Source organism: Salmo trutta, chromosome 14, assembly GCF_901001165.1.
Source record: "Salmo trutta chromosome 14, fSalTru1.1, whole genome shotgun sequence".
Lineage (NCBI taxonomy): Eukaryota > Metazoa > Chordata > Actinopteri > Salmoniformes > Salmonidae > Salmo > Salmo trutta.
In genome coordinates, this window is record NC_042970.1 from 44210017 (window position 1) to 44223792 (window position 13776).

At 40.2% G+C, this 13776-nt stretch overlaps 2 protein-coding genes across 3 annotated transcripts; one reads left to right on the forward strand and one right to left on the reverse strand.

The window, feature by feature from the left end:
• Window positions 1-266: 266 nt before the first annotated feature.
• On the forward strand, window positions 267-1305 carry LOC115208166 (putative nuclease HARBI1). The gene is made up of 2 exons (XM_029776021.1): window positions 267-796; window positions 1079-1305. Exons 1-2 carry the CDS (start codon window positions 325-327, stop codon window positions 1093-1095), a joined length of 489 nt encoding a protein of 162 aa, XP_029631881.1. The 5' UTR covers window positions 267-324; the 3' UTR covers window positions 1096-1305.
• Window positions 1306-4298: 2993 nt separating this feature from the next.
• On the reverse strand, window positions 4299-7120 carry LOC115208165 (uncharacterized). 2 transcript variants are annotated; one of them, XM_029776020.1, is made up of 3 exons: window positions 6666-7120; window positions 5017-6418; window positions 4299-4784 (listed from the first exon to the last, which is right to left on the reverse strand). In XM_029776020.1, the coding sequence occupies exons 1-3, from the start codon at window positions 6856-6858 to the stop codon at window positions 4460-4462; spliced, it is 1920 nt and encodes a 639-aa protein (XP_029631880.1). In that variant the 5' UTR covers window positions 6859-7120; the 3' UTR covers window positions 4299-4459. The 2 variants fall into 2 exon arrangements, with proteins under 2 accessions (XP_029631880.1, XP_029631879.1); XM_029776019.1 differs by having other exon boundaries at window positions 5017-6421.
• Window positions 7121-13776: the final 6656 nt, after the last annotated feature.

Genomic DNA, 13776 nt, shown 5'->3' on the forward strand with positions numbered 1-13776 from the left:
CCTTGAAATAAAAAAACTTGAGAGGGAGGTGAGATATGCCTTCAATGTACACTGTATGCTAACTGTAACACAAATGTATTAATCATTATTTTTCTTTCCTCCCCCAGCTCCAAGAAGATGACACAGCTCAAAATAAAAATTAGGTATATTCTCGTAAAGTCAAGTGAGCCATGACATATGAGCTCTTATTGTGAGCACACAGGACGGTGGCATCTTTCTAAGGTATTTTTTATTTTCCCAGCAATCAGTACAACCAAGTCATCGTTATAAGGCATCGCCCTCTTTTGCCCACCCCCCCAGCACCAGGTGTGGCCACTAGCCTATATGAAGGCCCAAAATTGTGTGTTCCTTTCTGCTCTGACAATGGCATGCCCATTCGTGCGAGATGTGGTGGATGAAGAAGCACTTGTGCTGAGGAGAGCCTTCAGGCGAGAAAGGGTCTTCAGGGACCGGTTGGACCCACTGGTCTTCCCTGATGACCATCTATATGAAAGATACAGGTTTTCTGCAGATGGCATCAGGTATCTATGCAGACTACTGGGTCCCAGGATTAAGCACCGCACTGCACGGAGCCATGCACTGAGTGTGGAGCAAATGGTTTGTGTGGCCTTGCGCTTTTTTTCTAGTGGAGCCTTCCTGTACTCAGTGGGGGATGCAGAACAGCTGAACAAGGCCACAATTTGCCGCACAATAAGGAGTGTGTGTCTGGCTATCAAAGCATTAGCAGATGTCTTCATCTCCTTCCCTGGCCACAGAAGACTCTGTGACATCAAAGAGGAGTTCTATAGGATTGCAGGTAAGAGGATCTACAAATTACAGGACAACTGTTAACACATAGTAGGATACTCATTACTTTGTGTGACAGGTTTCCCCAATGTCATTGGTGCAGTGGACTGCACACACATAAGGATAAAAGCCCCCTCAGGTGCCCATGAGGCCGATTTTTGTGAATAGGAAATCCTTTCACAGCATTAATGTTCAGGTGAACATAACTTTTTGATATTGTCCATTGACGAACACTCTGCATTGCCAGTGATGTGCATTGATTGGTGTAATATTCCTCATCTTATGATTTCAGATGGTCTGCAATGCTGACTGTGTGATCAGCAATGTTGTGGCAAAATGGCCTGGCTCAGTCCATGACTGTGTAATACAAGGCTGCAGGGAGGCTACTGCATCCATTCATTTGTCTGTTCAGTTGATGTGTATGGATTTGTCCTGCATTTATTTTAGTGTGCAGACATGCAGGGTGTGTTATATACAGACCTTTGAATGTGTATGTATCAAGACATTCACACGTAAATACATTCAGGATTTATTACTCCAAACAGGTGAGTAGTTTCTGAATGTACCAACGTATTACGTCTCTGTCCCTCTCTCCCTGTCCCTCCCCATCCCTTTTGTAATAAGCCGCCATATTGTGTGTCCGCTAGGGACCTGTTTCTAATGTATTAAGTGTGTACGTTTATCTTGTGTTACCATTTAGTTAACTAGTACATAAATAATTAAACCAATTTGTGTAGTAATGAATCATAAGTAAGGCTGGGGTTTTAGCAGATGCAGGAGGTTACGATTGTTCAGAATGATGATATGATACGAGGTTATGATTATACGCTGACGGTTTATGGATGAGATAGGTTAAGACCTTTAAATTAATCCGGGAGATGGTAACCCTTTAAGGAACCACTCTCGTGGTGCCCCAATTCCTAATGAGTTCATTGTTATATGATTAATTGAATTGGTAACAATTAAACATAGTTAGTTGATTAGATAAATAACAGTCATCAGATTAATGAAAGTAAAGTCACGACAGTTTTAACTTGTTCTTAAAGAGACAGGGCATGTTTATTTGAAATCCGAACCAGGTGCAGTCCTTTGGACCAGCGTTTCCCCAGAGTGATCCCAGAGAGCTCTACACAGCTAAAAACAGGCAACCCCCCCCCCCCCCCCCAATGTGTTTTAATTTTTAGCTAAAAATGTGGGTCTCTGCCCCACCTGCCCTGAATGACGGGTCGCCACTGCGCGTGATCATATTTATTTTAGTGATCCATGGTAGACATCCTTCCAAATGACAATGCCCCCAACCCGCTGAACCGTATTTGCACTTGACTGTTTATGGATGAGAAAGTGAACTTGACATTTCCAAAAAAGTTTAGCGGGGATGCTGCTATGCGATCTATTGCCTAGGACAGGGCTCTCCAACCCAGTTCGTGTAGTAGAGCTACCATGCTGTAGGTTTTCACTCCAACCCTGGTCTAGCGCATTTAATTCAATAATTAGCTGGTTGATAAACAAATCGGTTTAGTTACAACTGGGGTTGGAGCGAAAAACCACAGGAAGGCAGCTCAACATGAACAAGGTTGGAGAGTCCTGACATCAACAGCCAGCCAGGGTTTCATTAAATAAACTATAGGCACAATACTTTTATTGCAGACTGAGGGCTAATTAAACTGATGCATTTGGCGATGTTAAACTTAAATTTACTGGCACTATGAAGAATAGTGTAGCCATACTAATTGATAGCCTAATACATACGTTGGGTGAATTTATGAGGCATTGCTAAACAAGACATTGCTAGATACTCCAAGATATAGCCTATGCGTTCGGTCTGTCTGCCTGCCCCGATCCTCTTTATCTTAGCTATAAAATAAAAACCTAGTGTGTGTTTGGTCTAAGGTCTGTTGCATGAAGAACAGCTCAGCCTACTCATTGATAACCCCTACTTTAGTGAACTTGCGCGAGACACTGCATACAACACCCGTTCTGCCAGTCACATTCTGTTATAGGTCCTCTTAGCACACACATCCCTGGGTCGCTCCAGCTAGCGACTGGAACAAGCTGCAAACACTCAAACTGGACAGTTTTAGCTCAATCATGGACACTATTACTGACAGATGTGGCTGCTTTGTGTGATGTATTGTTGTCTCTACCTTCTTGCCCTTTGTGCTGTTGACTGTGCCCAATAATGTTTGTACCATGTTTTGTGCTGCTACCATGTCATGTGTTTCTGCCTTGCATCTCTTTATGTAGTGTTGTGATGCGTGTTTTGTCCTATATTTATATTGTATTTTATTTATTTTTATCCCAGGCCCCATCCCCGCAGGAGGCCTTTTGCCAGGCCGTCTGTGTAAATAAGAATTTGTTCTTAACTGACTTGCCTAGTTAAATAGAGGTTAAATTAAAAAAAATTAAAGACAAGAAATTGCGAAATACTGCATTGGGATAGCACACATCTTTTGATGAGCGATGCACGGTTGTGACTTTCTACCTGGTGGCCGATGCCTGGCTGTGCCCCCCTCCCATCATTCTCTCTCCCTCGCTAGCTCTTTGTTTGCTGTGAAAGATGCAAGAGTTGGAGCTCTTGAAGTAGACTATAGCAAATAGTTTCCTCCGTTGGGAAAAATACTGAATCTTAAGAGTCAATTAACCTTGACACCCAGAAATGGGAGTCGACGGGCAAGGAGCGGTGCCCAAAAGTCGTGATATACGGAGGCTAACAACTGTTTCGTCAAAGTTACACTATAGTGGCATGGACATATGATGACACTGCCATCATGATCATGTCGTCATTAGCCATAGCTAGCTACCATAGTGATCCCTCAAGAGTAGCTAATTTCTGTGCATCATTCAAGTTTGCTTGCTAGCTAGGCGGCTGTGCAAGAAATTATATAATTATGCTAGCTAATTGTTTCAACGCACCACCCCAGTGTGAAATTACAAGACAAAATGTGTTTGTAGATTAACTGTGGTGAATGAAACTACAGCAACCAATGTGATAACGGCTGAGGTCATTTTTGCTGTTCTCCAAATAGCATTTTAGAGTTTAAAAATTGGTGTCAGGGAAAATGACACCCATTCATCTTTATTTAACTAGGCAAGTCAGTTGAGAACAAATTCTTATTTACAATGACCGCCTACCCCGGCCAAACCCTCCCCTAATAACCCGGACGACGCTGGGCCAATTTTGCGCCGCCCTATGGGACTCCCGATCACGGCCGGTTGTGATACAGCCCGGGACCGAACCAGGGTTTGTAGTGACACCTCAAGCACTGAAATGCAGTGCCTTAGACCTCTGCGCCACTCGGGAGCCCCGAGTGGTGGTGTTGTCCCAAACAAAAAATGTGAGCCATTCCACGAATGGCGTGCCTTCTGGTTAGTGTAATTTTGTAAAAAATAACTATATATTTCAGCTAATTGTAGCATTGCCATAAAGAGCACTTGTTCAACTTCGTAACAAACATGTTTTCCCCATCTCAAGCTGTTAAATTAAGAAAAATGACTACAAAAGTGACTAAAAGTGCCTGTAACAGGGTTAACGATTTATTCTTAAAATCAACAATAACTCACCCTTGTGACAGTTTAACTGTAACTGATCGATAAACACATATTTCCATATCATTTGTAGCTAACTCATGTACAGTACTTGTGATAGCCACACATTCAGGGTCTGTTCTACAGCCTACTTGAAATGTAGATCAGTAAAGTAGAGTCTGTAGTGAAGATCACTTGGGGCCAGGCTCTCTACTGGCCCATTCTCTTCTGCCATCTTTCCGTCTTTCACTTTGACATCATTGTCATCGTCATCCTCATTATCGTCATCATCATCTTCCCCCTCAGGCAGTGGGATATTCCTGTCACGGCAGATATTATGCAGGATGGCACAGATGATAATAATCCTGCTCACCCTCTCCGGCTTCAACTGGATGTCTGCTTGCAGGATGGGAAATCTCCTCTTCATTTGGCTGACGCCCCTCCTCATTACACCTCGCGTTTTCTTAAGTGCCCTGAAAATAACCACCACAACAGCTGTATCACTAAGATAGGCCAAATTGATCATAGACACAAGACAGAGAAGGGGATACTGACAATTGGATAACCGGACCGTTTTATTCCTCCTCGGGTGGTTATGTCCTAAGTATTCCTATTCACAAATTTGCTACGGCAACCAACTTCCTTCATTTGAAGTTAAACTCAATGAAGAGGTGGATTTTAAACGTGTATAATACAACATATTACCTGTTGTAGTTCAACTGTGGGCCAGGCAGTGGATGGAGGTAAGGTGTGAGCAGCCATTGTCTGCAGGGGTATCCACTGTCCCCCAGCAAGTGACATCCAGCAAGAGCAAGAATCCTCTCAATCTGTTTTAGGCCACCCTCACTCAGTATCTCCTGATCCACACTCTTCTGCACAACATAGAGAACCTTGCAGTGTGCATCGAACACCACGTGAGTGTCGATTAAAATAATTGGGTCTCCAGGGAAATTCTCGAACTCCTTGTTGTATGTTGTACTTAATACTGAGCTGCTTCTAAACGTTGTGCCAATGACTCCAGCAACACTGGGGAAGCCAGCTATTGCCTTAAACCTAGCTTGGCTGTGTTGGAGCTGGCTGGCATCTTGCGGGAAGGCAACGAACTGGCCTACTAGTTGAGGATCTGAGAGGGCATTGATAGTTTGTGTTATCACCATTCTGACGTGAGCTGTTGAACAGCTTGACCGTCCCAAATCGTCACTACCGCACGGTAGCATCTTGCCTGTGGCCAAGTAACCCAGGGTTATTAGTAATTTAACTTCAGGAGAAATGGCTTGACATTGATGTTTTGACGATGTGAGAGAGTCTCTGACTAACTCCAATACAAACTTAATTCCTGCCTGATCAAGCCTGTATCTTCCCAGCAACTCCTTGTCATCACACATTAATAAAGCATCTTTGTTTGTCACAGTATGATGGGTTTCCTGATTAAAATGTCCTCCTAGAACATGCCCTGGCCAATAATGATGATTCCTCATATGCCTTACCAGGTCTGCCTTTGCACTGTAGCATTTGTCACAGTCTTTGCACTTATATGGCTTTTCCCCGGTGTGAACAGTCATATGGATTCTCAGATTAGTATTGTGAGCGAAGCATTTGCCACAGACATGGCAACAATATTTTGTCCCTTCACAACTCCGCTTTAACCCTGACGATGTTTCTCCCTTCTCAACCCAAGCATTTTCTCTTGTTTTAGTCTCATCAGCAGAGCACTCTGAATTTACTGCAGAAAAGGGCTGCGAGACACTGTAGTTCTCTTCTGTTTCCATCTGCTCAGTTGTGTTGGTAGGTAGAGAGTCCTTTACATTTTGTCTGTGGTAAAGGTGTGAGGGTTGAGGTGGGTCCTGATCACAGTCACGTTTAATATAGCGAGGGTTGAATATGAACTCTTTTATATCAGACTCCTGCCCTTGAAGTTGGTCTCCGCCCTGACTGACCCAGAACTCCCCCTCTTTAATCTGTGTGTGATCTTTCGGACTGGTCTGGAGGTCGTCTTCCTCTTTAATCTGTGTGGGCTCGGGGTCCTGTTCATTTTTAATCTGTGTGGGATCTGGGTCTTGGCCCAAACTGGGGCTCCCCTCTTGCTTACACTGCACAGGAGGAACCGCTTCTTGTAGAAAGCATAGAAGATAACATTCAATGTGTTTTCAAATTCAATCATAGTTTTGTTCAGATAAATTTGCTAAGATTCCTCAAAACAGCTAATAATTAACAGCCAACTAACATAACTTTGTTTAGCAGTGACTTTGGCTGGCTAAATTTTACATATTTACAAACGTGTGGCAAACATTCTAGCCAATCTAGATGGCTAGGTAGAGAGGTAGGTAAATTAGTTCCCCTGCCTAGTTACAAACCTGTTCTATGTAACTTTATCTCGGGTTCCAAAACCAAATCTAGCAGCCTTTGTAGACGTTCAACCTCCTCCTTTGAACGGGATAGTTCTTCCTGGTACTCTGCTAACGATTTTTTAAATGCCCCAGATATTTCCACAGCGGCCGCTGATAATCGGTCGGTAAGAAACGTGTTGAATAGCTGTAATTTTGACATTGTGAAGGGAATCCTAGTCCAGTCAATATTCCACCATCTTTTGCAAACTGGGAAGAGGGGAAGATAATGCCCTAGTTCTTCTTGTTCTTCAGTGGTTTTTAAATGGCGGTTGACAACCAACTTTAGTGGTGCATTTCCGCCACCAGCTGGACTGGAGTTTGGACTAGAGACGGAAGTTCTAAAAACTCTCGCTTTTTTGTATTTTTTATTTTTTTTAAATGTATTACCAATGTAGAAAGGTCTGTATACATACAATAAGTACATACATAGACAATGATAACATATGCTAGGGGGTACAACAAATTACAGATTATACAAAGACCTTAAGAAACACATTGATTGTTTTAACAGCTTTCTTATTAGAATAATTTAGAATGGTCTTAATGTACTGCTCGAATTCCTTATAGAAAACACGGAAGAGTGTTTTTATTCGTGAATTTACATTTAGGAATATGACATTTTGCCACTAACACAATTATATTGAGGTAAAATTGTTTTTCTTTACCATAGTTAAGGAAACTGAGCAGAACATTCTCCCATAAACAAAAGTCATCAAGAATATTAACAATTATAAAACTGAATATCTTTCCATAATTGTTTTACATGTAGACAATGCCAAAATAAATGTGAAAACGTTTCTGGATGCTCAACACAAAAAGTACAATCAACGTTAATGTAATTTGAGTTTCTTCAGGTAATGGTTCGCAGGGTAATACTTACGGATCATTCTGAAAGAGACCTCTTTTGCCTTGTTAACAAGCAAGTATTTGTGTGGTAATATCAATACTTTTTTCCAACAGATATTAGTGACCAATGTATTCCAGTAACTTGTGACACAAGGAATGGATACAATATCCCTTTGAAATAAAGCACATATAGATCTGTTGTTCTGGGGGAGAAGGAGAAAGATATTTTCCCTATTGGAGAGTGAACTGGATTAAGTGAGGGTAGGTCAAGAAGGTGAGGTCTGGCTACACCTCTAAATAACATGAGTTCCAGATGGAATAGCATCAAAGACTATGGTGAACTCTCAAGGTGTTATAGGGATATTGTAACGAGATAGAAATTCCTCATAATTGAGTAACAATTCTGCATTAAAAAGTTGACTCCAGCAAGATAGAATTATTGAACCAGTTATTTAAAAATAAAGACTTGTTTCTATACAAAATGTCCTTACTGTCCCAAATGAAATACCTATGCGGGGAAAAATGTTTATATATTAACGACCACGCTATGAATACTTGTCTATGAAAAGCAGATCATTTTGCAGGAATCTTATCAATGTAGTTACATATAGTTACAAAGCTATTGTGACGCTCGTCGCAAGGAGTAGACCAAGGTGCAGCGTGTTGAGTGCACATGATAAATATTTATTTAAACTCAGAACACTAAAGCGAAACAACAAATAATTGAAACCGACCGTCACGTTCTGCAGGATTTACAGAACTGTGCCAAAACAAGATCCCACAACTGAAAGTGGAAAAAAAAGAAAAAAGTGCTGCCTAAGTATGATTCCTAATCAGAGACAACGATAAACAGCTGCCTCTGATTAGGAACCATACTCGGCTCAACACAAAGAAATAGAAAACATAGAAATGAACATAGAAATACAAAATCTAGAATGCCCACCCAAATCACACTCTGACCTAACCAAAATAGAGAACATAAATGGCAATCTAAGGTCAGGGCGTGACAACTATTACATATAGTTACAAAGTAACATATAATTGAGGCCACCAAAACGGGAGAAGGTATAATGAGGGATGAAATTCCTAATTGAAGTTGGATTCCTTCAAAAATATTTAGCCCAATTTTTCTGAAAAGTATTATTCAAAGTAGGAAAATCTAAAAAATTGAGACCGCCATATTCATGAGTTCATATCGACAGATTTCCTAATATAATGTGTACGATCTTTCCAGATGAAGTTGAAAAGCACCTGGTCAACTGCTTTACCTATTTTGTTGTCAAGATATAGGGACTGGGCTGCATAAGTAAGTCTGGAGATACCTTCAGCTTTAGAAAGCAATACTCAACCTTTCAAGGATAAATTCCTCTGCAACCAATGGTTCAACTTAGTTTTGTTTTTTTCAATAATAGGTATAACATTTAATGAGCATCTTTCCTGTTGATCCTTAGATATGGTAATCCCAAGGTATGTTACTTTTTCCTTGACTGGAATATTGCATATAGAGGGTATCACACAGTCTTTAACAGCAAACAATTCACAATTATTAAGGTCTCGCTTAGGAAACGGAAAACATAATTAAATAGGTCACTTTAAGTTTTTTTTAACAATTCTAAACTTGGATTTAAAAAATACAAGGCGAAGTGTTAAACAAATCAACATGTATTTTACATTTGAGATTCTTCAAAGTAGCCATCCTTTGCCTTGATGACAGCTTTGCACACTCTTGGCATTCTCTCAACCAGCTTCATGAAGTAGTCACCTGGAATGGATTTATATTAACAGGTGTGCCTTGTTAAAAGTTAATTTGTGGAATTTCTTTCCTTCTTAATGCATTTGAGCCAATCAGTTGTGTTGTGACAAGGTAGGGGGGTATACAGAAGATAGCCCTATTTGGTAAAAGACCAAGTCCATATTATGGCAAGAACAGCTCAAATAAGCAAAGAGAAACAACAGTCCATCATTACTTTAAAACATGAAGGTCAGTCAATCCAGAAAATTTCAAGAACTTTGAAAGTTTCTTCAAATGCAGTCGCAAAAACCATCAAGAGCTATGATGAAACTGGCTCTCATGAGGACCGCCACAGGAAAGGAAGACCTAGAGTTACCTCTGCTGCAGAAGATAAGTTCATTAGAGTTAACTGCCCCTCAGATTATAGCCCAAAATAAATGCTTCACAGAGTTCAAGTAACAGACATATCTCAACATCAACTGTTCACAGGAGACTGTGTGAATCAGGACTTAATGGTCGAAATGCTGCAAAGAAACCACTACTAAAGGACACCAATAATAAGAAGAGACTTGCTTGGACCAAGAAACACGAGCAATGGACATTAGACTGGTGGAAATCTGTCCTTTGGTCTGATGAGTCCAAATTTGAGATTTTTAGTTCCAACCACCGTGTCTTTGTGAGACACAGAGTAGGTGAACGGAAGATCTCTGCATGTGTGGTTCCCACCATGAAGCATGGAGGAGGAGGTATGATGGTAGGGAGGTGCTTTTCTGGTGACACTGTCAGTGATTTATTTATAATTCAAGGCACACTTAACCAGCATGGCTACCACAGCATTCTGCAGCGAAACCCCATCCCATCTGGTTTGTGTTAGTGGGATTATCATTTGTTTCTCAACAGGACAATGACCCAAAACACACCTCCACGTGTAACATGGTTGAAATAGACATTCTTAGTTGTATGAGTTTTGTCATAATTAAGCAGTCAGGTTATGTATGTATAGTTGTGAAGCCATCTGCTGTATTATTTGAGTAACTGCATCCCTGTGTGTATCTATATATGTGCGCATGATCACGCCGCATCCAGCCATAGAGTTGTTAAACTTTGATGGTGGTATGTATCGTGATCCATGCTGCACCCAGTGTTTTCACTTTTAAAGTTATATCTAATGCATGTTAGGCTGAAAACCATATTGTTTTATAATCATTAGCGATTTTGACACATTATGCGATAGTGTTACTGAGTTGTGTCATGTATTTATAATTTTATGGAAATTTACTAAATTTGCATGTTGCGTTATGCTAATGGTTAGCTAACGTTCGCCTTGTACTTTCTATGCTAATGAGGCTAGTCAGTGTAAATGTGAAGTGTAAATGTGTTTTTATTTTGTTGTTTCACGTCACTCAGATTGCATGGTGGGTTTGCAGTTGTGCTGAAGTTTATTCGGTGTTGTGTATGTATTTGCAGGTACGTGCTCCCAAATTATATGGAATAATGATATGTTACTGTACACGTGTAGCCCATGTTCTGTGGTGATGTTATGGCCGTCAGACGGAGGAATTATATATTGAGCGCTCCTCTGTAGCCATGTTATAAATGTAATAATGTATAAAATGTATATTATAAATACACATTTAACTTTTCTAAAATTGTTACAGATCCAAAAACACAGTAATTAAACGTTGATGGAGATTGCATGGTGGGTTTGCAGTTGTGCTGAAGTTTAGGCGGTGTTGTGTATGTATTTGCAGAATAAACAGCATTGTGTCCTTTGTCGATGAGCCAAATAAAAGCCGTTACACACAGGCTGTGTAAGAGCTATTTGACCAAGAAGGAAAGTGCTGCATCAGATGTTCTGGCCTCAACAATGACCCGACCTCAACCCCATTGAGAAAGTTTGGGATGAGTTAGACCGCAGAGTGAAAGAAAAGCAGCCAACAAGTGCTCAGCATATGTGGGAACTCCTTCAAGACTGTTGGAAAGGCATTCCTCATGAAGCTGGTTGAGAGAATGCCAAGAGTGTGCAAAGCTGTCATCAAGGCAAATGGTGGCTACTTTGAAGAATCTCAAATATAAAAAATATTTTGATTTGTTTAACACTTGGTTGGTTACAACATGATTCCATATGTGTTGTTTCATAGTTTTGATGACTTCACTATTATTCTGCAATGTATAAAATAGTTAAAATAAAGACAAATCCTTGAATGAGTAGGTGTGTCCAAACTTTTGACCTGTACTGTATATTTTTTTAATTATACCATCTTTGAGAACTAACAAAAGTTCGACAAATTCCCAAAACCAGGCATTCAGGGCACATTTACATATATTATGTTATAACGTTTGAGCAGAGGAACACAATTTTACCCATAGTAAAATCCATAGAATTGCAGGAAATTAGCTTTAAAACTGCAAAATGTAATTTCAGCTCCATGCCAAACTGTATAGAATTATTGGTAATGAGATTAAAAACAGCAACATTTTGTGCTTTTCAACAGCAACATTTTCTGTACGCTGCCAAAATACCTTTCTAGCTAATAGACTATGTTAGAGTTTACACTTCCTCTTCAAATGAACTGTGGGAAGGTCAAAATAATGAAACTGTCTACCAAATCCATTAATTTTCAAATGCTAATTACTTCTACTTGCCATTATCATTCACCTGATAAAACAATACGTGATTTTCTTCTGCTAACATATGATGGGGGTCTACGGGTCGCCGGTTTGCTGGTGCGGGGTCCATGAGTAAGAAAAGTTTGAAAAGCCCTGGTCTAGTCTGCTTAGAGGCTTTGCTTTTTCCTCTGTGGTGTAAGTAAGGAAATGTCTCTGCTGCCAATGAGAGAGTTAGCTAGCTACAACAGCGTTATATAATTACCAGTTTAGCCTAAAATTTGTATTCCCCTTTCATCTGTGCGGGTTAGCTAGCATATGAACTGCTCGACATTTACTCAACTGAAAATGTCAAAACTACAGGTGTTGAATGCGTTTATTACTGAGAAATTAATAGTGGCGTTGAGATCAGGGGCGGAAATCCCAGGGGGGACACAACCCCCCCATCCTGGGAAAAATATGATTTGTCCCCCCCAATATATCACTGTAAACATAACTATGTAATTTAAATAATAGTAATAATACGCAATGAAAGCAATTGTGCTGATTATAGACACTTAATAGCGCGTTTTTAAGTTTCAAGAGATTGCGACCCCCCACCCTTTGCCTCACAATGGTTTGATCCACTGCCAGTTCCTTAGTTGGCAAGGTAACAGAGGGTTCCTATCTACTGTCTGAAAGGCACTCAATGCATGTAACTGACATGAGGTTAATCCAGTCAATGCGCCATAGCAATGTTTTGTTTTATGTTGGCAGAGTTCACACACACACTGAATTTGCAGAGCTAGCGCGCAAATATTAACTATTAAGCTAGCTATTACCTATTCCATTTATGTGGCGTCGTCAAAGATGGAATCTTTGCTATCGTCAATTTATTCCAAGATCAGCATTTGTAAGTTAGTGCTTCAAAGTCCCTGTGATAAGGTTAGCAATAAACTGAAGTCCAAACTGAACAGAACTACACTCTTCTACCATTGTCTTAAATATATTTAATGGTCTCGTTGCAAAAGCTAAATTGTCGCAAGGGAACTTTTATTTATTTATTTTATTTCACCTTTATTTAACCCGGGTTAAATATTGTTGGAAGTCAGCCAATATGAAACAAACAATTACAATTACAAAAGGTTGCAGCATATGTTGTGTAAATGGTGAACTCATACAGCTGGCAACTCTTGTCACTGCAATCCGTTTCACATTTGCTAGCTACCTTTTAGATCGAAGCCCATATAGAATGATAGAAGATAAGATGATAGAAGCCCATCTCCTACTGTAAATAACCTACACACTGTGTGTGTGTGTAGCCAGCCAGGTAGAAAAATGGCAGAAAAAAAAGACGGACATCAGAGTGTTTTTCAGTACACCAAAACGCAAAGTAAGAACCCTAGTAGCCTAATATCTCAAAGACTAGTTGATAAAATGTTCATAAGAAAGAAGGGAAATGCTAATGGAAATGTTTCACAATGATGTCATTAGGCAGAGCAGGAAACAGATGGCACACAGACAGCAGAGTTGGGGACAGATATGCAGGGACAGACTGGCAGAGACAGGGAGTCTCAGGTAAGTTTGTTGAGTCTTTGTTTGGCAACATTATGAAAGGTTCTCCATTTTTTTGACTTGTAAAATAGGAACATAATTGGAAAATGCCATGGATACCCCCACTCTCAACTTAAACTGGTGACTGAACTAAGATTTCTTAAAGGCAATGGTATTGCTGTGATTAGTTGTGTAGTTTTGGGTACCGGTAGTTAGGAGTACGGCAAACACCTTATTTCTTTGGTTCCTCAATATACATTTACCATATTACAATGTAGGCTATGTGTTACAGCACTACTTTTGGTGTCCCCCTCAGGAATTGCTCTTGAGAAAATTTCATGTAATTGTCCCCTCCAAAGT

Excerpts from the sequence above, each read along its gene's own strand:
- LOC115208165 (XM_029776019.1), bottom strand. The coding sequence starts at position 6,858 with ATGTCAAAATTACAGCTATTCAACACGTTTCTTACCGACCGATTATCA. Across the intron at positions 6,422-6,665 it reads GATAAAGTTACATAGAACAG|AAGCGGTTCCTCCTGTGCAG; the intron begins GTTTGTAACTAG and ends GCTTTCTACAAG. Across the intron at positions 4,785-5,016 it reads CCACAGTTGAACTACAACAG|GGCACTTAAGAAAACGCGAG; the intron begins GTAATATGTTGT and ends GGTTATTTTCAG.
- LOC115208166 (XM_029776021.1), top strand. The coding sequence starts at position 325 with ATGAAGGCCCAAAATTGTGTGTTCCTTTCTGCTCTGACAATGGCATGC.